Source organism: Pristis pectinata, chromosome 26 (assembly GCF_009764475.1).
Source record: "Pristis pectinata isolate sPriPec2 chromosome 26, sPriPec2.1.pri, whole genome shotgun sequence".
Lineage (NCBI taxonomy): Eukaryota > Metazoa > Chordata > Chondrichthyes > Rhinopristiformes > Pristidae > Pristis > Pristis pectinata.
The window spans coordinates 656,465-682,877 of record NC_067430.1 but is presented as its reverse complement, the minus strand read 5'-3'; the positions used below and the strand labels follow the sequence as shown (position 1 = coordinate 682,877).

General features: G+C 47.8%; 1 protein-coding gene across 2 annotated transcripts; it reads right to left on the bottom strand.

Moving 5' to 3' along the window:
• Positions 1-8,432: 8,432 nt before the first annotated feature.
• Positions 8,433-26,085, bottom strand: LOC127583192 (complement C1q subcomponent subunit B-like). Of its 2 annotated transcripts, none has more exons than XM_052038954.1 (3): positions 25,964-26,085; positions 17,189-17,383; positions 8,433-16,135 (listed from the first exon to the last, which is right to left on the bottom strand). In XM_052038954.1, exons 2-3 carry the CDS (start codon positions 17,370-17,372, stop codon positions 15,579-15,581), a joined length of 741 nt encoding a protein of 246 aa, XP_051894914.1. In that variant the 5' UTR covers positions 17,373-17,383; positions 25,964-26,085; the 3' UTR covers positions 8,433-15,578. The 2 variants fall into 2 exon arrangements, with proteins under 2 accessions (XP_051894914.1, XP_051894913.1); XM_052038953.1 differs by lacking the exon at positions 25,964-26,085 and adding an exon at positions 25,864-25,917.
• Positions 26,086-26,413: the final 328 nt, after the last annotated feature.

The window sequence follows — 26,413 nt, the reverse complement described above, 5'->3', positions numbered from 1 at the left end:
CCCTGGACGTCGAGGGATATTGAGTTGGATAAAGAGACAAAAGGAAGCATATGTCAGGTGTGGGGAACTGGAGGCCATTCCCTGGACCTGCTGTACATTTCCTTCTATCTCTTTATGAAAAGGAAGGTGATAAAAAGGAAGTCAGGAAGGAAAAGAGGTATCACAAGATATCACTGTCAGACAGGACTAATGTAAATCCAAAGTTTTTTTTAGTATATTAAAGGCAAAAGAATAACTAGGGAAAGATCAGGGTCCATTAGGAACAACATGAGCAATCTCTACGTGGAGCCAGAGATAGAGGTGAGGTCTTGAATGAATATTTTTCATTGGTATTCACAAAGGGAACAGACTTTGTAGTTGGAGAACTCAGTGATGGGGAAGGTGAAATTCGAGTGCGGCTCTCCATAAATAAAGAGGAGGCACTCGACGCCTTGGTGGGATTGAAGGTGGATAAATATCCAGGGACGGACGGGATTTACCCCAGGCTGCTGTAGGAGGCGAGGGGAAAGATTGCTGGGGCTCTGACTGAGATTTTTAAATCTTCATTGACCGCAAGTGAGGCACCAGAAGGCTGGAGGATGGCAACTGTGGTTCCCCTTTTCAAGAAGGGCTGTAGGGAAAAGCCTGGTCATGACAGACCGGTGAACATGACATCAGTGGCAGAGAAGTTATTGGAAAACATTCTGAGGGACAAGATTAATGATCACTCGGAAAGGCAGGGACTGATCAGGGCAGATCAACAGCAGCCCCTGTCTGACCAGTCCGATTGAATTCTTTGAAGAGGTAACGATATGTATTGATGAGGGTTGTGTAGTGGATGCGGTTGACATGGACTTCAGTAAGGCCTTTGACAAGGTTCCAGATTGAGACTGGTCCAAAACGTTAGGGTTCATGGGATCCAGGGCAAGTTGGTAAATTGAATACAAAATTACCTTGGCAATAGGAGACAGAGAGTGATGGAAGAGGGTTGTTTTTGTGACAAGTTGTGTTCCATAGGGATTAGCACTGGGACCCTTGTTGTTGGTGATAAGTGTGAATGATTAGGATGTGGATGTGGGAGGTGTGGTCATTCACAGATGACGTGAATACCGATGGTGTTGTTCATGGTGTGGAGCAGAGAAACAGGCCCTTTGACTCAAGATTCCCAACTAAGCTCATCCCGTTTGCTCGCATTTGTGCCATATCCCTCTAAACCTTATCCATCCATGTACCTGCCCAAGTGTCTTTGAAATGTTGTTAATGTACCTGCCTCAACTACTTCCACTGGCAGCTCTTTCACCACTCTCCAGGTGAAAAGTTGTCCCTCAGGTTCCTATTAAATCTCTCTATTAACGTCCTCTCATTTTTGATTCCCCAAACCTGGAAAAAAGACTGTGCGCATTCACCCTATCTATGCCCCTCATGATTTTATACATCTCCATAAGGTCAACCCTCATTGTCCTACGCTCCAATGTAAACTGTCCCAACCTGCTCAACCTCTCTCCATAACTCAGTCCCTTGAGTCCCGGCAACATCCTCATAAATCTCCTCTGCACTCCTTCCAGCTTAATGCCATCTTTCCTATAGCAGGGTGACCAAAACTGAACAGCCTCACCAACCTCTCGTACAATTGCAACAAAACATCCCAATTTCTATACAGTGCCTGACCGATGAAAGCCAGCATGCCAAACGCCTTCCTCTCCACCCTGTCACCTGCAATGCCAGTCACAGGGAACCACGTACTTGTACTCCAAGGTCCCTCTGTTCTACAACACTCCTCAGCCCCTATCATTCACTGTGAAAGTCCTACCCTCACTTGTCTTCCCAAAATGCAACACCTCGCACTTATCCAAATTAAACTCCATTTGCCATTCCTTGGCCCACCTAACCAGCTGATGAAGATCCCTGTGTAAATCTTGATACCCTTGTCACTGTCAAGGACACCACTTATTTTAATGACATTTGCGAACGTACTAACCCTGCCTTGTACATTCTCATCCAAACCATTGATGTAGATGACAAATAGCAATGGGCCCAGCACCGACCCCTGGGGAACACAACTAGTCACAGGCTTCCAGTCCGAGAAGCAACCTTCCACCATCACCCTCGCCTTCCTACCATCAAGCCAATTGTGTATCCAATTATCTAGCTCTCCCTGGATACCATGTGATCTAACTCTCCATGGCAGCCTACCATGCAGAACCTTATCAAAAGCCTTACTGAAGTCCATATTGACCATGTCTACCGCCCTGCCTTCATCAGCCTTCTTGGTTACTTCTTCAAAGAGCTCAATCAAAATTCATGAGACATGATCTCGCATGCACTTTTGTAAATTCCTGTCTAACGGTGTCAAAATTTGCCCCACCCAAATTTAGAACTTCTTGTTCTGTGGACCAGGTCTGTCCCTTTCCATAACTATATAAAAAGTAATTGAACTATGGTCACTGGTCCCATGCGCTCCCCCACTGACACCTCAGTCACTTGTCCTGCCGTGTTTCCCAAGACTCAGTCAAGCTTTACCCTCTCCCTGGCAGGGCCTTCTATATATTTCCTGAGGAACTTTCCGAAACACACTTAACAAATTCCACCCCATCTAAACCCTTTGCACAATGGCAGTACCAGTCTATATTTGGAAAGTTAAAGCCCCCTACCATGTCAACCTTATTATTCTTGCACCTTTCTGGAATCTCCCTGTAGATTTGTTCCTCTAATTCCCGTTCACTGTTAGGGGGTCTATAGTGCAATCCCAGCAAGTGATCAACCCCTTCTGATTTCCCAACTCCACCTATAAAGCCTCACTGGATGATACCACAGTAATTTCATCTCAGACTACTGCCGTGATGTTCTCCTTAATCAGAAATTCAACTCCCCTCTCTCTTTGTTCCACCTCTATCCCAGTTGGACCCTTTCAGTTATGAGGAGAGACTGGAGAGGCTGGGTCTGTTCTCCCTGGGGCAGGAGGTTAAGAGGGGACATGACTGAGGTGGATAACATGACGAGATATGTAGATCAGGTTGACTGCAGGGACCATTTCCCCATATCGGAGGTAGATAAACTAGGTTTGGGGTCAGGATTTAGAGCAGATTTGAACAGCAGTGAGTAGCTGGAAAACACGATGGTCCATTTCCATCTGAGTGCACCATTTCCGTCTGTTGTTTCAGGTCAGGTACTTCTCACACTTGAGTCAGTATTTAGGCATGTTGTGGATCTATTTAGCAACAGTGCTGTTGGTCAGATAAACAGATCCACATCATACAAAGACGAGAAGATAGGAGCAGGACTGGGTCCCTCAGTCCTGCCCTGTCATTTAACGTGCTCATGGTTGATCTACGCCGGCCTCTTCTGTACCATTTCCCCACAACCCTCAAATCCTCAACTTTTCAAATATTTATCTGTTTTCAACTGAAATATATCCAGTGATCTGGTCTCCACTGCCCTCGGGGCAGAGAACTCCAGAGATTTACCACTCACTGAGAGAAGGTGTTTTGATGAGAATAGCTTGAGTTTGCCTGCTTTTTGAAGAGGTGGTGAGAGAGTTTGTCCCAACAGTGGGAAACATTCCATAAGGATGAATCCAGAGGTTTTGGATCCAAGGTGGATCGATGGATTTCAGAAGCACAGACAGACACACCGCAGGTGGAAGCAGAGAGACGTGAAATACAACAAATATCTGCAAGCACCCTCACCCCTCCCCCACCTCTCCCCCACCCCTCCCCATCTCTCCCCCACCCTCCCCCACCTCTCCCCCACCCCTCCCCCACCACTCCTCCACCACTCCTCCACCCCTCCCCCACCTCTCCCCCCACCCCTCCCCATCTCTCCCCCACCCTCCCCCACCACTCCTCCACCCCTCCCCCACCACTCCTCCACCACTCCTCCACCCCTCCCCCACCTCTCCCCCCACCCCTCCCCACCTCTCCCCCACCCCTCCCCATCTCTCCCCCACCCTCCCCCACCTCTCCCCCACCCCTCCCCACCTCTCCCCCACCCCTCCCCATCTCTCCCCCACCCTCCCCCACCACTCCTCCACCCCTCCCCCACCTCTCCCCCCACCCCTCCCCACCTCTCCCCCAACCCCCACCTCTCCCGCACCCCTCCCCCATCCCCACATCCCTACCCTCCCCAACACCCAAACCTTCCCCCTACCCACCAACACCACCTCCCTCACCCCACCACTCCCCTCCTGACCCCACCCCTAACCCCCTCCCCACTCCTTCCCCACCCCACCACTCCCCCAGCCCCTAACCCTTCCCCACACCTCCATACCCCACCCATCCCTCCTACCACCACCCTCCCTCTCCCCACTCCTACCCCATCCCACTCCTCCTCTACCTCCACCTCTCTCCCACCTTCCCCCACTCCTTCCCTACCCCACCCACACCCCACCTCATTCCTTCCCCACCCCACCACTCTCCCCTCCCCAGCCCTCCCCCACCCCCACATCTTTGCCCACCACCACTCCCACCCCTCCCTCCACATGCCAACCCTCCCCCACCCCAATCCTACCCTACCTCACCCTTCCCCATCCCCTACCCCTTCCCCACTCCTCCATACCCACCCCTCCCTCCCACCACCGCCCTTCCCCTCCCCACTCCTATCCCATCCCCTACCTCCACTTCTCTCCCACCCTTCCCCCACTCCTTCCCCACCCCCACCCCTCCTCCACCCCCGCCCCTCCCCCCACACCCCAAATCTTGTCATGCAGTTACTTAAATGTGAGAGGACTGACAGAGAAGGTGGATTAACTTTGGGCATTGACAAGTACGTGGGATTGGGATATTGTCGTCATTACAGAAACATGGGTAAGGAGGAGGCAGGAGTGGCAGGTTCACGTTCTGTGGTACAAGTGCTTCAGGTGAGGTAGAGGTGGAGGGAAGAGAGGACGAGGAGTTGCTTTTTTGATTTAGGGGAATATGTCGGCAGTCATTGGAGATGATATTACTGAAGGACCATCTGGTGAGGCGTTATGGGTGGAACTGAGAAATTCGAAGAGGATGATCACCTTGTTGGGATTGTACTACAGGTCCCCAAGTAGTCCTGAGGAATTAGAGGAACAAATGTGCAGGGAGCTTGGGGCAAGTTGTAAGAATAATAGGGTTTCATCGCAGGAGATTTTAACTTTCTTAACATTGACTAGGATTGCCAGAGTGTTAATGGTCTAGATGGGGTGCAATTTATTCAGTGTGTTCAAGGAAGTTTGCTCAGGTAGTATATAGAGTGTCCTACCAGGGAGGGGGCAAAGCTTGATCTACTCCTGGGAAATAAGGAAGGACAAGTGACTGAGGTCACGGCAGGGGAGCACTTTGGGACCAGTGACCATGGTTCCGTTAGTATTAGAACAGTTATGGAAAGGGAGAGAACTGTTCCGCAGGTTCGAGTTCTGAATTGGGTCAAAGCAAATTTTGACAGTATTAGACAGGAGCTTGCAAAGGTTGAGTGGGCTGGTTGTTTGTGGACAAAGGGACATCCGGCAAGTGGGAGGTTTTTAAAAATGAAGTGGCAAAGGTTCAAGGACTACATGTTCCTGTTAAAGCATTGTAGCATAGCGGTTAGCGCAACATTATTACAGCGCCAGCGATCGGGGTTTGATTCCCGTCGCTGTCTGTAAGGAGTTTGTGTGTTCTCCCGTGTCTGTGTGGGTTTCCTCTGGGTGCTCCAGTTTCCTCCCACATTCTAAAGATGTACAGGTAGGTTAATTTGGGGGTTTAAAATGGGCGGCGCGGACTTGTTGGGCCGGAAGGGCCTGTTACCACGCTGTAAATAAAATCTAAAAAAATTTTTTTAAAAATTCAAAAGACAAAGCCACTGGGATTTGGGAACCCTGGATGTCAAGGGATATTGTAACTCTGGTCAAGAAAATGAGAGCAGCTTGGGTCAGATACAGGCAGCTGGGATCAAGTGGATCACAGGAGGTATATGGAGGATGCCGGAGTATACTCAAGAAGGAAACTATGATGGCCAAGATGGATTTGGCAGAGAAAAGTAAGGAGAATCCTGAGAGATTTTTTAGGTATATTAAGGGAAAAAGGGTGACTAGGGAGAGAATAGGTCCCCTCAAAGACCAAGACAGAAATCTATGTGTGGAGCCGCTGGAGATGGGCAGAGTTCTCAGTGATTATTTCTCCTGTTTTTACCATGGAGAAAGATGTGAAGACTTGGGAACCTGGCAAAGTTAATGGAGATGTTTTGGGAGCAATCCATATTACAGTAGAAAAGGTGTTGCATGTGTTAAGATGTATGAAGGTAGACAAATCTCCAGGACTGGATGAGGTATATCCAAGAACACAGTGGGAATCTGGAGGAGAAATTGTAGGAGCCATCGCTGAGATATTTGCAACATCACTATCCTCTGGCAAGATGCCGGAAGGCTGGAGGATAGCAAATGTTGTGCCTTTATTTGAGAAGGGTTGTAAGGGTAGACCTGGTAATTATCGACCTGTTTGCCTAACATCCGTGGTAAGTAAGTTGCTGGAAAGAATTCTGTGGGATAAGATGCACTTACATTTGGAAAGGCAGGGGTTGATTAGGGGTAGCCAGCATGGCTTCGTACGTGGGAGATCTTGTCTTGCGAATTTGATTGAGTTTTTTGATGAAGTGACATGACAGCATAAGAAATAGGAGCAGGAGGAGGCCGTCTGGCCCGTCGAGCCTGCTCTGCCAATGAATAAGATCATGGCTGATCTGGCCGTCGACTCAGATCCACCCACCTGCCTTTTCCCCATAACCCTTAATTCCCCTACTATGCAAAAATCTATCTAACTGTGTCTTAAATATATTTAATGAGGCAGCCTCCACTTCTTCCCTGGGCAGAGAATTCTACAGATTCACTACTGTCTGGGAAAAGCAATTCCTCCTCATCTCCGTCCTAAATCTATTCCCCCGACTCTTGAGGGTATGATCCCCTAGTTCTAGTCTCACTTACCAGTGGAAACAACCTTCCTGCCTCTACCTTGTCTAGTCCTTTCATAATTTTATATGTTTCTATAAGATCCCCTCTCATTCTTCTGAATTCGAGTGAGTATATTGCCAGACGACTCAATCTCTCTTCATAGGCTAACCCCCTCATTTCTGGACTCAACCTGGTGAACCTCCTCTGAACTGCCTCCAAAGCCAGTATATCTTTTCTCAAGTAAGGAGAACAGAACTGCACGCAGTACTCCAGGTGCGGCCTCACCAGTACCCTGTACAGTTGCAGCATAACCTCCCTGCTCTTATATTCAATCCCTCTAGCAATAAAGGCCAACATTACATTTGCCTTCTTGATAACCTGTTGCACCTGCAAACCAACCTTTTGCGATTCATGCACAAGCGCTCCCAAGTCCCTCTGCACAACAGCATGCTGCAATCTTTCACCATTTAAATAATAATCTGATCTTCTATTTTTTCCTTCCAAATTGGATGACCTTGCTTTTACAGTGATGAGGAAGGTTGACAAGGGGAAGGTAGTAGACGTAGGATATATGGATTTCAGTAAGGTTCTGCCTGTAGGCTGCTCTGGGAGGTTAGATCGCATGGCATCCAAAGAGAGCTAGCAAACTGGGTACAGAATTGGCCGGATGGTAGGAAACAGAGGGCGATGGTGGAAGTATGATTCTCAGACTGGAGGTCTGTGACCAGTTGTGTTCCCTAGGGGTCAGTGCAGGGCCCATTGTTATTTGTCATCTATATTAACGATTTGAATGAGAATATACGAGGAATAGTTAATGTTTGCTGATGACACTAAAATAATTAGTGTCATAGACAGTGAAGAGGGGTATCAAGAATTCCAGCAGGATCCTGATCGACTGGGGAGGTGGGCTGAGGAATGGCAAATGGAATTCATTCTCAGGAGTCGGGATGTGGTGTGAGAGGAGGAGACTTTAAATGAGGCAAGTCTCATTAATTGGCTAATTAGCCAAATAACAGCAGCCAAGAGAATGAAGGATGGCAGTCAGGGCAGTGGAACACTCCTCCTGAAAGATGTGACAAGTCAGGGAACCTCGCAGTCTCCCTGACGACTACATCTGTGGGAAGTGCACCCAGCTGCAGCTCCTGACAGACCAGGTCAAGGAACTAGAGCTGCAGTTGGATGGACTCAGGATCATCTGGGATGCTGAGAGCATCATCGATGAAACTTTTACTGAGCTGGTCACACCTCAGGCGCAGGCTACAGATGGATGGGTGACCACCAGGAAAAGTAAGGGCAGTAGGCAGTCAGTGCAGGGTTTTGGGGGATTCTTGGGGGATGGTCCGGTGAAGCTGTATGGGTAGAACTTAGAAACAAGAAGGGGAGGGTCACTCTAGTGGGGCTGTATTATAGACCCCCCAATTGTCAGAGGGAACTTGAGGAGCAGGTGTGTAGAGAAATTGTCCATAGTTGTAAGAATAACAGGGTTGTATTAGTGGGAGATTTTAATTTTCCCGGTATTGACTGGACCACCCAGAGGGTTTTTTAACAATATTTTTATTAAATCCACGAAAAAAATACAAAGTACATGCATCAAAAAAGAGAGTAAATATACTACTGAATACATTGTGTTAAATCATACTTAAGATCACAATACTCTGAATTAATAATCACAGGTAATAGCTAATAAAGGAAAAATTGGAATATTTTGTTATATAAAAAAAATCTACTCCCACTACCAAAAACCGAAGCTGTTTAATAAAAAAAACAAGGAAAAACCCTTGAAATGTAACAATGTCAGCCAACGTCTGTATTTTAGTCCCCAAATCAAAGGTTTTGAAAATAATTCAAAAAAGGTCCCCACAGGGTTTGAAAGTCTAAGTTAGATTCAAAAACTGAACAATGAATCTTCTCTAGATTCAGGTAAGACATAATGTCCCGTAACCATTGAGCATGATTGGGCAGAGTAACTTCCTTCCATTTAAGCAACACGGCCCTCCTGGCTACAAGAGCCAGAATATGTAAATCAGAAGCCTTCAAAGTTATATCTTTTTCTCCAGTGATCCCAAATAGTGCAGTCAAAGGATTAAGTTTAAAATTTATTTTGAAAAGTACAGAAAAAGTTTGAAAGACCTCTGTCCAATATTTTTAAAGACTCTGACACGTCTAGAACATGTAAATTAAAGAAGCCCCTCCATTATTGCATTTGTCACAGTAAGGAGATATATCAGAATAAAAACGGGATAGTTTATCTTTAGACAAGTGAGGTCTATGGGCCACTTTAAATTGGAGGAGAGAATGACAGGTGCATAATGACGAAGTATTAACCAATTTAAAAATTTTATTCCAAGTTTCCTCAGAAACTGACATCTGCAAATCTTGTTCCCAAGCGTTTTAAATTTTATCTAATGGCACCTTACTCATTCCTAGTAACATGTCATAAGTATTAGATATTGAGCCATTGTGAAAAGGTTTCAAATTAAAGATTACATCTAATAAATTTTTATAGGAAAAGAATGTAATTGAGATCAAAGAAAATCTGTAATTTGTAAATATCGGAAAAAATGAGTTTTTGGTAAATTATACTTGGTAGACAATTGTTCAAATGGAGAAAGGTTTCCTCCAACAAACAGATCCTGAAAACAAGTAATACCTAATTTGTCCCACTCTTTAAAAACTACATCAGTCATAGAAGGTTTAAAAAAATAATTAGAGAAAATGGGACTGGACAAAGAAAAACTCAATAAACCAAAATCTTTTCTAAATTGTAACCAAATCCTCAAAGCATGTTTAACTACTAAATGATCTGTTAGTTTATTTAATGATAAAGAAAGTGAAGAGCCAAGCAGAGAAACAATAGAAATTTTTTTAACAGAGTTAGCTTCTGAAGAAACCCATACTGGACAAGCCTCTTGATTAATGTAATGTAACCAAAACGTAAGATTTCGTATATTGACTGCCCAGTAATAAAACCTAAAGTTGGGTAAGACTAAACCTCTGTTCTTTTTAACCTTCTGAAGGTGAACTTTATTTAGTCTGGGATGTTTCTTGTTCCATATGTAAGAAGATATAATTGAATCAAGAGAGTCAAAGAAAGACTTAGGAATAAAAACAGGTAAAGCCTGAAATAGATATATTTTAAAATATATTTTAAAATTGTAAGAAATCATTTTACCTATCTGGGGGTGTCAATTACTAAAAATTATAAACATTTATTTAAAGAAAATTTTTTCACCTGACTGCATTATGTGAAAAGAGTTTTATCAAGTTGGTCTCCCCTTTCGAAATCATTGATTGGCCGAATTAATGCTATTGAAATGAATATTTCACCGAGTGTGTTAAGGGCCTGGATGGGGTGAGATTTGTGAAACGTGTCCAGGAAAGGTTCCCTTTATATTCCCTATATAAAGGCCCCTACTCGGGAGGGTGCAACACTGGACCTTCTGTCAGGGAACGAGGCAGGGCAGGTAACTGGAGTGGCAGTCAGGGAGCACTTTGCTCCAGTGACCATAATTCTATTAGTTTTAAGACAGTATTGGAAAAGGATCGGAAAGGTCCACAGGTCAGGGTCCCAAACTGGAGCAGGGCTAATTTTGGGGGAGTGAGGTAGGATCTAGCAGAGGTCGATTGGGAGAGCCTGTGTGAAGGGAAAGGAACGAATGGCAAGTAGGAGGCTGTTAAGAGTGTGATACCAGGAGTCCAGGGGCAGCATGTTCCTGTTCGGGTGATGGGTAAACCTGGAAAGTTTAGGGAACCTTGGCCAACAAGAGATATTGAGGCTCTGGTCAAGAAAATGAAGGAAGCATACATTGGGGTTAGGAGGTCTGGGACGGGGGAATCCCTTGATGACTATAAAAAGAAGCATATGGTGTATTGTCCTTCATCAACTGGGGAATTGAACTTAGGAGCCGAGAGGTATTGTTGCAGCTATATAGGTCCCTGGTCAGACCCCACTTGGAGTACTGTGCTCAGTTCTGGTCACCTCCCTGCAGGAAGGATGTGGAAGCCATAGAGAGGGTGCAGAGATTTACAAGGATGCTGCCTGGAATGTGGAGAATGCCTTATGAAAGCAGGCTGAGGGAACTCGGCCTTTTGTCCTTGGAGAGATGGAGGATGAGGGGGGACCTGATAGAGGTGTATAAGATGATGAGAGGTATTGATCGGGTAGATAGAGGCTTTTCCCCAGGGCTGAAATGGTGGCCACAAGAGGACATAGGTTTAAGGTGCTGGGGAGTAGGGATAGAGGAGATGTCAGGGGTAAGTTTTTTACCCAGAGAGTGGTGAGTGTGTGGAATGGGCTGCCGGAAACAGTGGTGGAGGCTGATACGATAGGGTCTTTCAAGAGACCGTTAGATAGGTACATGGAGCTGAATAAAATAGAGGGCTATGGGTAAGCCTAGTAATTTCTAGGGTAGGGACACGTTCGGCACAGCTTTGTGGGCCGAAGGGCCTGAATTGTGCTGGTTGTTTTTCTATGTTCTATGTTCTATTATGAATACTCTTAAGAGGGAAATCAGGAGGGCTAAGAGAGGGCATGAGATGGATCTGGCAGGTAAGGTTAATGAAAATCCCAAGAGATTCTACAGCTATATAAAGAGTAAAAGGGTATCTAGAGAGATAGTAGGTCCCCTGAGAGATCAGCAGGGCCTGTTTCAAGCTGCAGGAGATGGGCGGGATTTTTAATGAATATTTCTCTTATGTGTTTACTGAGGAGGAAATCATGGTTGCTCAATGGTTAAGAAAAACAAGCTGAGATGTTTTGAAGAACATTCATATTACCGGGGGGAGGTATTTGCAGCCTTACAGCACATTAAGGTTGATAAATCCCCAGGGCCTGACCGAGTGCATCCTCAGACTTTGTGCCAGGTGAGAGAAGAAATTGTAGAGGCCCTTCATCATATTTGCTTCATCGTTAGTCACTGGTGAAGTTCCCGAAGACTGGAAGATGTCTGATGTTGTTCCATTGTTTAAGAAGGGCAGCAAGGACAAGGCAGGGAACTACAGGCCAGTCAGCCTTATGTCAGTGGTGGGGATGTTACTGGAGGGAATTCTGAGGGATAGAATCTACCAGCAATTTGATAGACAGAGTTTGATTAGGAGGAGTCAGAGTGGTTTGTGTGTGGAAAGTCGAGTCTGACAAATCTTTTGCAGATCTTTGACAAGGTAACCAAAAGGGTAGCTGAGGGTAGGGCTGTGGATGGTGTCTATCTGGATTTCAGCAAGGCCTTCAGAAAGGTCCTGCATGGCAGGATGGTCTGGAAGGCTAGGTCCCATGGAATCCAGGGAAAGCTAGTTAGGTGGCTGGCTCAGAGGTAGGAAACAGAGGGTGGTGGTTGAAGGGAGTTTCCTGGAATGGAGGCCGGTAACTAGTGGTGTGCCACAGGGGTCGGTGTTGGGACCCTTGTTATTTGTTATTTATATAAATGATTTCGATGCGAATGCACAAGGCTTGATCAGTAAGTTTGTGGATGACACGGAATTAGGAGCTGTTGCTGATAGTGAAGAAGGTTATTGTAGATTACAGGGGGATCTTGATCAGTTCGGGAAGTGGGCCGAGGGAGTGTAATGGAACAGAGGGACCTCAGAGAACAAGTCCATAGTTCGATGAAAGCAGCATCACAGGTAGACAGGGTGGTGTAAAAGGCATTTAGCATGCTGGCCTTCATTAGTCAGGGCACTGAATGCAGGAGTTGGAACAATATGTTGCAATTGTGTAAGTCGTTGGTGAGGCTGCACTTGGAGCACTGTGGTCAGGTTTGGTCACCCTGTTATTGGAAAAGACGTGGTTAAACTGGAAAGACTGCGGAGAAGATTTACGGGGATGTTGCCAGGAGTCGAGGGCCTGAGTTATAGGGAGAGGTTGGCCAGGCTGGGTCTTTATTCCTTGGAATGTACGAGAATGAGAGGCAACCTTATGGAGGTGCTTCAAAATTTTGAAAGGCATAGATATGGTGGTTCATAGCAGTGTTTTCCCCAGGGTAGGGGAGTCCAAAACTAGGATGCATAGGTTTAGGGTGAGAGGGGAAAGATTTAAAATGAACCTGAGGGCCAACTTTTTCATTCAGAGGGTGGTGAATCTATGAAGTGAGCTGCCAGAGGAAGTAATTGAGGCAGGTACAATAGCATCATTTAAAAAGCACATGGAGGGGCAGGGTCTGGTGATTTGAGATTTCAATGTGATTCCTGAGTGGGATTATTGGCCATTTTCTACATTTGCTACAGACCCAACACCACTCCATCAGTTGTATATAGTGTTTTATGTGAACTTGATTCACTTTCTCTACAATCCAACACTGCATAAAATGATCAGATTTATTTAATTTTAAAAATAAGTATACTGCAACCTTTGTTTACATTGCAGTTTCTGGTTCTTTGTAACAAATTTTATAAATTGCTTGGTTACCTTGACAGATATTGGATACTGATGGCTAAGTCAATGCTGCTAATTTACATACCACAAATGATAAGTTTTACTCAATTTTCAGATTGATTTATTACAAGGAGATTCAAAGAAAAATGGAGATCTACAACTTTTATAACCTGACACCATTTCATTTGGCACATGCACACAAACTTTGGGTATGAATGACAAGAAATATAACAAGACGATCAATCAATTTTAAAATAATCTGGCATTAGGTTAAGTGATCGAAGAAAGGACAATTGTTGCAATGACATTTCTGAGGCCTTGAAGGAAAGCAGTAGGATTGGGACAGTAGTACTTCAAACAGGAACGCTTTCCTCCAAAATCTCTTTGCCAAAGGCAATAAACATCCTCATTAATGTTAAGCAGAGAAATTTCAGACACAGGCATTAACTGTTCACTACTGTTATTTCAAATCCTAGTTTTTTAAATATAATTTTTAACTTATCTTCCACAGAGATTTTATTGGTATATTAAGAGTAACTGGGTGGCTAGAGAGAGAATAGGTCCCTTTGAAGATCAGCTTTGCTGTCTATGTGTGGAGCCACAGGAGACAGACAAGTTTTTTAAAGAATATTTTGCATCAGTTTCTACTGTGGTGAAAATTATGGATGCTTAAGAAATGAGGGAAATGAGTGATGATTCCTTGGACCACATCTGAATTACCAAGGAGGAGGGATTCATAGCCTTAAAGCTCATTATGGTGGATAAATCCCAAGGACCTGACTGAGTGCATCCTCGGACCTTGTGGGAAGCTAGAGAAGAAATTGTGGAGGTCCTTGCAGAGATATTTGCTTCATTGTTAGTCACAGGTAAAGTTCCAGAAGACTGGAGGGTGGCTAATGTTGTAACATTGTTTAAGAAGGGCAGCAAGGACAAGGCAGGGAACTACAGGCCAGTGAGTCTGACATTGGTGGTGGGGACGTTACTGGAGGGGATTCTGAGGGACAGGATCTCCCAATATTTGGATGGACAAAGTCTAATTAGGGATTGTAGGTGGGAAATCGTGCCTGACAAATTTGTTAGAGTTTTTCGAAGAGGTAACCAAGAGGGTAGATGAGGGCAGAGTAGTGGATGGTGTCTATATGGACTTTAGCAAGGCCTTTGATGAGGTCCCTCATGGCAGGCTGGTCTGGAAGGTTAGACCCCATGAAATCCAAGGGGAGATAATGGATTGGAAACATAATTGGCTGCTTGGTAGGAAGCAGAGGGTGATGGTTGAAGGCTGTTTCTCAGACTGGAAGCCTATATCTAGTGGTGTGCCACAGGGGTCAATGCTGGGACCTTTGTTGTTTGTTATTTATATAAACGATTTGGATGTAAATATACAAGGCGTGGTTAATAAATTTGCAGATGATACTGAAATAGGTGGTAGTGTAGATGGTTATGAAAAATTACAGGGAGTCTTGATCTGCTGGGTAAATGGGCCAAGGACTGGCAAATGGTTTTCAAATTAGATTAAGTGTAAAGTGTTGCATTTTGGGAAGTCAAGCCAGGGTAGGACTAATACAGTGAATGGTAGAGCCCTGGGGAGTGTTGTGGAACAGAGGGACTTAGGAGTAAAAGTACATAGTTCACTGAAAACAGCGTCACAGGTAGACAGGGTGGTGAAGAAGACATTTGGCACGCTGGCCTTCATCAGTCAGGCACCGAGTACAGGAGTTGGGACGTTATGTTGCAGTTGTACAAAACGTTGGTGACACCACACTTGGAGTACTGTGCACAGTTTTGGTTGCCCTGTTAAGGAACGTTATCATTTAACTGGAGGGAGCGCAGAGAAGGTTTACGAGGATGCTGTCTGGGCTCGAGAGCTTGAGTTACAGGGAGAGGTTGAGCAGGAGAGGACTTTATTCCTTGGAACGTAGGAGACTGAGGGGTAACTTAATGAGGTGCATAAAATCATGAGGGGTAAAGATAGGGTGAATGCACACAGTCTTTTTCCCAGGAAGGGGAACCAAAAACTAGGTAGCATAGGTTCAAGTTGGGAGGTGAGAGATTTAGAAGGGATCTGAGGGGCAACATCTTCGCGTGGAGGGTGGTGGGTGTATGGAATGAACTGCCACAGAAAGTGACTGAGGCAGATACATGAACAACGTTCAGAAGACACTTGTATAAGTGCATGGGTAGGAGGGTTCGGAGGGATATGGGCCAAACGCAGGCAGATGGGACTAGTTTGGTGGGCACCATGGTCAGCTTGGATGAGTTGGGCCGAAGGGCCTGTTTCTGTGCTGTATTACTCCACGGCTGTGACTCTATGAGACAACTATGATCAAATAGCCAGTTAGCCTATTAATCAGGAAAGATGAGGAACCCATTGAAGACACTGTCAGTTTCCTCCATTCCTCGCATCGAACTCTTCTCCGTTGCTTGGAGATAGACAATGTCATTTTGATTCAGTTTAAGGACGACCCCTCCTGAACTGACTTGGAATGTGTTGAGAACCTGGTCGCAAAAGGTGACCACCCTTTCTCTGTTATGCATAAGGTTGACACACAGGAATCCCTTGGAAGTCGCATGGTATGTGAAGTAGTACAAGCCTGCGATACGACATGTGAATCTCCCTGACCGAGGAAAGTAACTTCCTTGTTCATTGCTGATCTCCTTTTCAAAAGTTATCGTGTACCCTTTCCTCAGCGACTTATCGCTACTTCTTGCCATGGAAAAGGCAGACTTCAGCGTACTCAGGTGGCCTCCTACATCTCCTTTCTGACCTTTCTCCCCCGCCGCACCCTTTTCTCCCTTTTCTCCTCTCTCACCATCAGGTCCGACTTTTCCGGTGGGGCCTTCAATGCCTTGCTCACCCTTCTGTCCTTTACTGCCAGTCATCCCAACCGATCCAGGAGGACCTGTCAAAATTACAATACCCAAAGGTAGTGACTGAATTACCTGTTTGGATCCTTTTGGCAGTAACTGTTGGGAAAGTAGAGCCAGTCTACGAGTCGAATTGGGCTTGAACACCATACTCAGGTAAGAAGAAGGACTCATTCTCTCATGTCTCCCCTGGCCCCTTGGATGGGGATTTCCTGTGAATCTTCAGGGGAAGAGTAGGGTCAAACTGACAAACTCCAGCCCACATTCCAGCAACCTACTGGGTGTCACGGTAGAGCAGCGTTTAGTGTAACGCTATTACAACGCCAGTGACCTGGGTTCAATTCCACCATTGTCTGTAAGGAGTTTGTACGTTTTCGCCGTGTCTGTGTGGGTTTCCTCTGGGTGCTCCAGTTTCCTCCCACATTCCAAAGACGTACGGGTTAGGAGCTGTGGGAATACTATGTTGGCGCCGGAAGCATGGTGACACTTGCGGGCTGCCCCCAGAACATTCTCAGTAACGCAAAAAGATGCATTTCACTGTGTGTTTTGATGTACCTGTGACTAATAAATAAATATCTTATCTTATCTTAAGTGGCTGACAGGGAGCAGTGTCAGGGGGCAGGCTGGAGAATGGTCATATGCTGCAAGTGCTCAGCAAGTCAGGCAGCATCTGTGGAGGGAGAAACAGAGCGACCTTTCATCTGATGGCAGTGCAAAGCAAAAAAGATTAATGGGATAAATAAATAAAGAAACAAAGGATGAGTCTTTTGGAAGAGTGTTGAGTCTGGAAGTTTATATTTTGTTTGATCAGAGCAACTGAAACCATTCTCTGGTTTGCAAGTTTTGTGAAGACCTTTAGGCTGGAAATGCTGTTCTCCTCGACCTTTGCCCAGGGTATGTTCCCAGCAGGGGAGGGAGCAGGGCTCTGTATCCACTTACTCTTCATTCAGATCTTCACAGGTGTGAGTTCAGCCAGTTCTTTGATACCGTACATTCCCGCTGGGAGAGCATAATTAGTTTGCTTTAGTTTCTCCAGTGTCATCATTTTGACCAAAGGAGGTCTAGATACCTGGACATCAGTGAATTACCTGGATTTCCTTTTTCCCCTGGGAATCCATCCGAGCCATCTTTCCCAGGAAGTCCAGGAATCCCAGGGCGACCGGGAGTCCCATGAATTTTAGAAGAGGCTGGACAAGTGTCTTGAGAAGTCGGCACCATGAGGACAAAAAGGAGAAGCAACCCCAGGTGATGCACTGGATGTGACATTGTCATATCGGACTACACTGTAAAAACAAAATAACACCGAGTATAAAAATCAGAAAGACATGTTGCAGTTATATTAAACTTTGGTTAGACCGCACTTTGAGTGTTGTGTTCAATTCTGGTCGCCCCAGTACAGGAAGGATTGCGATTGGTAATTGTAGTTTTGTAGTGGTTGCTACTGTGGAATAAAACAAGACTCTACTCGGAGGATTGCCAAACAGAACTGGTTTATTTTCCCGCCTTGCGCGGGCCCTTTAAGGGAGAATGTTCCCGCCCAAAACAACCGGCAATGACGTAAGTCCTACGTCATCAGGACTTTCCCGCGCGCGGGTTCTCCCCGTCGCTCTGGAAAGACGAGGCCCGCCGCCATCTTGGGCCTCATCGCTCCGACGCCTCGCGACCCGACTGCCGAGCCGGTTCGCCCGACTAGACGGTGAGTCGCCACACAACCCCCCCCAGAACCGGCGAGACAGTCCCCAAGGTCCGTGGGCTGTGCCAGCTGCTGCTTAGGTGGGCGGCCTCTGCGTCGCGGCGTGGCAACCTTGACAGGCTGTTGCAGATCCAAATGGGCCGGTTTGAGGCGGTCCGCCGTGAAAACCTGTTCCCTGCCTCCAATGTCCAAAATAAAAGTGGATCCGTTATTCCGTATGACTCGGAACGGTCCCTCATATGGTCGTTGCAATGGCGCCCGAGGTGTGCCCCTGCGAACGAAAACAAACTTACAGTCCCGTAGTTCCTTGGGCTGGCAGGATGGGGCTTGACCGTGCCGTGAGGTGGGAATCAGGGCCAAGGCGCCAAGCTTCTCGCGCAGTCTTTGTAGGACTGCTGGGGGTTGTTCCCCTTGGTCCCGAAGGGCAGGTATGAAATCCCCGGGGACAACTAGTGGCGCCCCGTATACAAGCTCAGCTGACGAAGTGCGGAGGTCTTCTTTGGGGGCAGTGCGTATGCCGAGCAGGACCCGAGGCAGCTCGTCAACCCAGTTAGGACCCTTCAGGCGGGCCATCAAGGCCGATTTCAGATGGCGGTGAAAACGTTCCACCAACCCGTTTGATTGAGGATGGTAGGCTGTGGTGGTGTGCAGCTGCGTCCCTAGCAGGTTCGCTAATGCAGCCCAGAGACTGGAAGTGAATTGGGTGCCTCTGTCTGAAGTGATGTGGGCCGGAACGCCAAAACGTGAGACCCAAGTTGTGAGCAGCGCCCGGGCGCAGGAATCAGTTGTGATGTCAGCCAGGGGGGCTGCCTCAGGCCACCTCATGAACCGGTCCACGATGGTAAGGAGGTACCGGGCTCCTCTTGAAAGCAGCAGAGGGCCCACGAGGTTGACGTGTATGTGGTCGAACCTCCTACAGGTAGGCTCGAACTGCTGTGGTGGGACCTTGGTGTGTCGCTGGATTTTTGACGTCTGGCAGTGCGGACAAGTCCTGGCCCACTCACTGATCTGTTTGCGCAGGCCATGCCAGACAAACTTGCTGGCGACCAGTCGGACAGTAGATCTGATGGACAGGTGTGCCAACCCATGTACCGAGTCAAAAACGCGTCTCCGTCAGGCTGCAGGGACTATAGGGCGGGGCTGACCAGTCGCAACGTCGCAAAGTAGGGTCCGCTGACCTGGACCAACCAAGAAACCTCGGAGCTGCAGACCCGAGACTGCGGTTCTGTAGCTGGGCAGTTCGTCATCGGCTTGCTGTGCGTCAGCTAGAGCAGTGTAGTCAACACCCAAGGATAGGTTGTGGATGGTTGGTCTGCAAAGTGCATCAGCAACGACATTATCCTTTCCGGAGACATGTTGGATGCCAGTTGTGAACTCGGAAATGTAGGATAAATTTCTCTGCTGACGAGCTGACCAGGGTTCGGAGACTTCGGAGAAGGCAAAGGACAGAGGCTTATGATCGGTGAAAGCGGTGAAAGGCCTGCCTTCTAGAAAGTATCGGAAATGCCGGACCGCCAGATACAGCGCTAGAAGTTCCCGATCAAAAGCGCTGTACTTCAGTTCGGGCGGTCTAAGGTGCTTGCTGAAAAATGCCAAGGGTTGCCAGCGGCCTTCGAGTAGCTGTTCCAGTACCCCACCCACCGCTGTGTTGGACGCGTCTACCGTGAGGGCAGTCGGGACGTCAGTCCTGGGGTGTACCAGCATCGTGGTGTCTGCCAGGACGTCTTTGGCCTTAACGAAAGCAGCCGCAGCCTCATCAGTCCAGGTGATGTCCTTGCCCTTACCAGCCAGCAGCGAGAACAGAGGGCGCATGATACGGGCTGCTGCAGGGATGAAACGATGGTAAAAGTTGACCATCCCAAGGAATTCCTGTAGGCCTTTGACTGTGTCGGGGCGGGCAAAATGGCAGATAGCATCCACCTTGGCGGGTAGGGGTGTTGCCCCATCGCTGGTGATTTTGTGGCCGAGGAAATCGATAGAGTCAAGTCCGAATTGGCACTTGGACGGGTTAATCGTGAGGCCGAAATCGCAGAGGCGGGAATACAGCTGGCAGAGGTGGGAAAGGGTGGTTACGGCTGGCGATCAGTATGTCGTCCAAGTAAATGAACACGAAGTCCAGGTCTCGGCCTACCGCGTCCATCAGCCGCTGGAAGGTCTGCGCGGCGTTCTTAAGGCCGAACGGCATCCGAAGGAATTCGAACAGGCCGAATGGGGTGATAATCGCAGTTTTGGGGACGTCATCCGGATGGACCGGGATTTGGTGGTATCCCCTAACGAGGTCCACTTTGGAAAAGATGCGGGCCCTGTGTAAGTTCGCTGCGAAGTCCTGGATGTGAGGGATGGGATAGCGGTCCGTGGTGGTGGTGTCATTCAGCCTGCAGTAGTCGCCGCAGGGCCTCCACCCTCCAGTGGCTTTGGGAACCATGTGCAGGGGGGAGGCCCAGGGGCTGTCTGACCTGCGAACAATCCCCAGCTCCTCCATGTGACGGAACTCTTCCTTTGCCAGGTGGAGCTTGTCTGGAGGTAATCGTCGTGCTCGGGCATGAAGGGGTGGCCCTGTGGTAATGATGTGGTGTCGTACCCCGTGTGTGGGCCTAGAATTTGTAAACGAAGGTGCCAAAATCGATGGGAATTCGGCTAGGAGCTTGGCGAAATCGTCGCCAGAAAGGAAAATGGAGTCCAGGCGCGGGGCTGGTGGGCTGATTTCTCCCAGGGGATAGGTCCGGAGAGTGCTAGAGTGGACTAACAGCTTCCTTCGCAGGTTGACTAACAGGTTGTGGGCCCGAAGGAAATCGGCTCCTAGGAGTGGTCGGGCGACGGTGGCAAGGGTAAAGGTCCAGGTAAAACGGCTGCCGCCAAAGTGTAATTGAAGCGTACGGGTGCCGAAAGACCGTATTGTTGTACCGTTGGCGGCATTGAGTAGAGGACCTGGTGGCCTGTCACGAGTGTCGCGGCCTGTCGGGGGCAAAATACTGACCTCCGCTCCAGTATCAACGAGGAAATGCCATCCAGATTTCTTGTCCTGAACGAAGAGGAGGCTCTGTCAGTGGCCAGCTGCCGTAGCCATCAGCAGCGGCTGGACCTGGCGTTTCCCTGAAACTTACAGGGTGGGCGGCATCGACGGGCCTCCGCACCCCACCTCTGATGGTAGAAGCACAGCTGGTCACCCGTGTCGTCGTCTGCGTTCCTGGGGCGTGGCTGCTCGGTTGCTGGGGCCGGGCGAGGTGGGCGTTGGGCTCGCGGCCTGGTGATTTGACTGAAGGACGAACCGCTCTCGCGCTTGGCCCTCCACAGGACATCTGCCCGGGCGGCCACCTCACGGGGGTTGCTGAAGTCGGCATCAGCTAACAACAAGTGGATGTCATCGGGGAGTTGTTCGAGGAAGGCCTGTTCGAACATCAGGCATGGCTTGTGTCCCTCGGCCAATGCCAGCATCTCATTCATTAGGGCGGATGGGGATCTGTCCCCCAGGCCATCCAGATGAAGCAGGCGGGCGGCGCGCTCACGACGGGAGAGGCTGAAGGTCTGGATCAAAAGGTCTTTGAAAGCCGGGTACTTATCTTCCTCCGGAGGCGACTGGATGAAGTCTCCAACCTGGGCGGCTGTCTCCTGGTCCAGAGAGCTAACCACATGGTAGTACTTCGTGGAGTCGGAGGTGATCTGCTGAAGGTGGAATTGCGCTTCGGCCTGGTCAAACCAGACGCTGGGCCGAAGTGTCCAAAATGTGGGCAGCTTGAGGGCCACTGCGTTGGCTGCTGCGCTGTCGTCCATTTCGCAGGTCCAAAAGCCGTTTGGACCGTCGGGGTCACCAATGTAGCGGTTGCTACCGCGGAATAAAACAAGACTCTACTCGGAGGATTGCCAAACAGAACTGGTTTATTTTCCCGCCTTGCGCGGGCCCTTTAAGGGAGAATGTTCCCGCCCAAAACAACCGGCAATGACGTAAGTCCTACGTCATCAGGACTTTCCCACGCGCGGGTTCTCCCCGTCGCTCAGAAAGACGAGGCCCGCCGCCATCTTGGGCCTCGTTGCTCTGACCCACCCGACCCGACTGCCGAGCCGGTTCGCGCGACTAGACGGTGAGTCACCACAGTTTGTTTATTATTGTCCCATGCACCGAAGTACAGTGAAAAACTTTGTTTTGCATGCCATCCATGCAGATCATTTCATCACATCAGTGCATCAAGGTAGTACAAGGGAAGGCAGTAATTGAATGCAGAATATTGCATTAGTGTTACAGAGAAAGTGCAGTGCTGGCAGACAATAAGGTGCAAGGGCCACAATGTGGTAGGTTGTGAGGTTAAGAGCCTATCTTATTGTACAAGAGGTCTGTTCAATAGTCTTTTAACAGTGGGATAGAAGCTGTCCTTGAGCCCAGTGGTATGTGTTTTCAAGCGTTTTGTATCTTCTGCACAATGAGAGGAGGGAGAAGAGAGAATGTCTCTCTTGAGAAGAGAAGGTTGGGAGGGGTATTTGATTATGTTGGCTGCTGTAGACAGAGTTCATGGAGGGGAGGCTGGTTTCCGTGATGTGCTGGGCTGTGTCCACAACTCTCTGCAGTTTCTTACGGTCTCAGGCAGAGCAGTTGCTGTACCAAGTCGTGATGCGTCCAGGTAGGATGCTTTCTATGGTGCATTGATAAAAATCAGTGAGGGTCAAAGGGGACATGCCAAATTTCCTTAGCCTCCTGAAGTAGAGCCTGAGGCACTGGTGTACCTCCTTGGCCATGGTGTCTATGTGGTTGGACCAGGACAGGCTATTGGTGATGTTCACTCGTGGGAACTTGAAGCTCCCAACCCTCTCGACCTCAGCACCGTTGATGTAGGCAGGTGTATGTACACCACCCCCTTCCTGAAGTCAATGACCAGCTGTTCTGCTTTGCTGACGTTGAGGGAAAGGTTGTTGTCATGACACCATGTCACTAGGCTCTCGATCTCCTTCCTGCACTCCGTCTCATCATTATTTGTCATTCAATCCATTATGGTGGTGTCATCTGCAAACTTGTAGATGGAGTTAGATCAGAATTTGGCCACGCAGTCATGAGTGTATAGGGAGAAGAGTAGGGGGCTGAGGACGCAGCCTTGTGGGGCACCAGTGTTGAGGATAATTGTGCCGGAGGTATTGCTGCCTATCCTCATTGATTGCGGTCTGTTGGTCACAAAGTCAAGGATCCATTTGCAGAGGGAGGTTTGAGTCCCAGGTTTTGGAGTTTGGAGATGAGTTTGCTTGGGATTATGGTATTGAAGGCAGAGCAGTGGTCAATAAACAATAGTCCATCGTAGGTGTCTTTACTGTCCAGATGCTCCAGAGATGAGTACAGAGCCAGGGAGACCTCATCCGGTGGTAGGTGAATTGCAGTGGGTGGTGGCTGTCTGGTGGGCTGGAGTTGATGTGTGCCATGACCAGCTTCTTGAAGCACTTCATGATGGTGGATGTCAGAGCCGCTGAGTGCTAGTCATTAAGGCACGTTACCTTGTTTTCCTTAGGTACCGGGATGATAGTGGTCTTCTTTAAGCAGGTGGGAATCTGAGATTGAAGCAGGGAGAGGTTAAAAATGTCTGCAGATACCCCTGCCAGCTGATCAGAACAAAATCTGAAGACACGGCCAGGGACACCATCCGGACCAGATGCTTTCTGTCGGTTCACTCTCCGGAAGACTGATTTTACATCCTCAATGGTGACCATGGGTTCAGGTTCATTGGAGACTGGCAGGGTGGGTGGTGACAAACCACTCCTCTTCTGTTCAAAATCTGCATAGAATGCGTTAAACTCATCAGAAGGGATGCGCTATTGGCGATGCTGCCCGACTTTGTTTTGTAGCCTGTTACAGCATGTAAACCCTGCCACAACTGACGGCTGGTCCGGGGCTCGATTTTGGACTGATATTGTCTCTTGGTATCTCTGATAGCTTTACAGAGGTTGTGTCTCAATTTCTTGAAAATGTCAGGGTCACCTGATTTGAATACTGCAGTCCTTGACTTCAGTAGGGAGTGGATCTCCCGGTTCATCCATTGTTTCCGGTTTGGGAACACCCTTATTGTCCTCTTCGGTACACAGTCCTCCACACACTTGCTGATAAAGTCCGTGATGGTGGTGACACACTCACCAAGGCTGGCAGCTGAGTCTTTGAACAAGAACCAGTCCACTGACTCAAAGCAGTCACGTAGAAGCTCACCTATTTCCTCAGACCAGCACTGCATGACTCTCTGTACCGGATCCTCACGTTTCAGTTTCTGTCTGCATGCAGGGGGGAAGGAGCACAGGCTGGTGGTCTGATTTCCCAAATTGTGGGTGGAGGGGGGGCATGGCTCGAGAGGCATCTTTCATGGTTGTATAGCAGTTGTCAAGGGTGTTATCACCCTGGTGGGACAGGAGACATGGTGGTAGTATTTTGGTAACACACTCTTGAGATTGGCCTGGTTGAAGTCACGAGCAATGATGAAGAGGACCTCGGCATATCCTGTTTCAAGACTGCTGATTACTGAGTATAGTTCACAGAGTGCACGCTTCACGTCCACTTGGGGTAGGATGTAGACTGCTGTCAGGATAGCTGAAGTGAACTCTTCCGCTCATGCCTCCCCTTGGGATGATATTTCAGTTTAAATTAGGCCCGGTTCTTTCCTGTTCAAAACAGCAAACCAGTATCGGGAGAAGGTGCGGAGGAATCGGCAGCAGGACAGCTGAGTGGATCATGTTGTGCTTGCCCTTGTCTAATTCCTGCCGGAAAGGAAGTGTTAGAATGAGAGCTCAAAGGTCTCACCATTTAGTGATATCCCTTTTCCAGCTCAAGGATGTCATTAAACTGGAAAGGGTACAAAAAGGTTCAAGAGGATGTTGCTGGGACTGAAAGGGTTGAGTTATCAGGAGAGGCTGGGTGGACTGGGACTTTTCTCCTTGGAGCAGAGGAGCTGAAGGGTGACCCTATGGAGTTTATAAAACGATGCGGGTCACAGATAGGGTGAATGGTCACAGTCTGTTCCCCAGACTAGGGGAGTCCAAAACTAGAAGGTACAGGTTTAAAGTGAGAGCAGAAAGGTTGAAAAGGGACGTGAGAGGCAGCTTTTTCACACAACAGGCAGTGGGTGTGTGGAACGAGCTGCCAGAGGAAGTGGTAGAGGCAAGTACAGTTACAACAGTTAAAAGACATTTGGACAGGTCCATGGATGGGAAAGGTTCAGATCAAATGGGACTAACTCAGTTAGGCAACTTGGTCAGCATGGATGAGTTGGACCGAATGGCCTGTTTTCCCTGCTGTGTAGTTCTCTGACTCTGTCAGAGCAAATGCAAGCACCATCAGAGCATTGGCTGTGAGTGCTCCAAGTCATTGGTTCATCTTCTGAAACTGTGGTGAATACAACAAGGCTTTTGTCATAACCCACCCTGTTATCAGGTGAGAGAAATACATGAAGAAGTCATCAGCTGCTCTCTGTCATCATGAAGGGAGCCTAGCAAATGCTTCACCTTGGAGTGAAGGGAAGCACTTCTTCCACCAAGACCATGGAAGGAATGTGTGCAAGGAGACCCGAACCTCATTAACAGAGCAGACCACCTGCTCTTGTTGCCTTTGGCATCACCAATGTTCCAGACTGGTGGTGGTGAGGGGGAGCCTGAAGTCAGCTGGGATTCCAGTTCCCAACTACTGCCAGAACATGCTATTTGCTGTGTGGGCACCAAAACCTTCCACAGTCAAACTGCCTCCTGTTTATGCTCGTGTCACAGTTCATGCATGAACAATAGCAACGTTCTCAGTGGAAGTAGACCAGGCACAGGGTCCATTCCTGCCCTGGACCCACATTATAACAGCCATATGACAGTCATTGATGTGACAAAGATATAACGACCTGAAAGAAAAATTATAATTCCAAATATAGGATCACTTACTTCTGAATAAGGAACAGTTGCATTTGAAATATTTCATAATCTAATGACTTTCTTTTTATTTTATTTCAGCTTGATTTCAGGAGCACAGGCTTCCTCCAAAATGCCAAAGATTTCTTAAAACAAAATTCTGAACAAAACTCTGAATCAACACAATTTGCTCAATAAAAATAACCGACTCATAGTTCTCACCAAATAAAGAAGTTTGTTGACTCGTTTTTCTACCCAGTGTCTGAAATATCAAAATACATGGAGTGTTAGGTTAAACAATTGAGGTTTTGCTGCATCCTACCTTGAACGCTGTGTGAAGGCTGAAAGTTTAATGAAGGAATAAATCCAGTGGAGTGTGTAAACTAACTTTTAAAGAAAGTACTGCAGCACTGAGAAGGAGGGTTCGTGCAGCTTGCATGAAACCATCTGGCAGAGATGAAGCCTTCCAAATGAGACCCTGTGTTCAACCAACACCACTGCCAAGTTTCACTTCCCCATCAGAAAAAAAGCTGGAGAATTGAACTTTAACTGCACTTTGCTGTTAAAGATATGAGAAAAACAATGTAGAATTTGAAATTAATTGAAATGTTCTCCGAGAACCAGAGTAAGTGAGAATGAATGATTTCACGTCCCTCATGGCTGATTCCCTCTGAACGGGCAACATTCCAAGAGAATCAGGAACCTTGCTGAAAGTTACACAAAGTATGAAACAACAGAGGGAAAGAAGAACAAATTATGATTGGCCAATCCG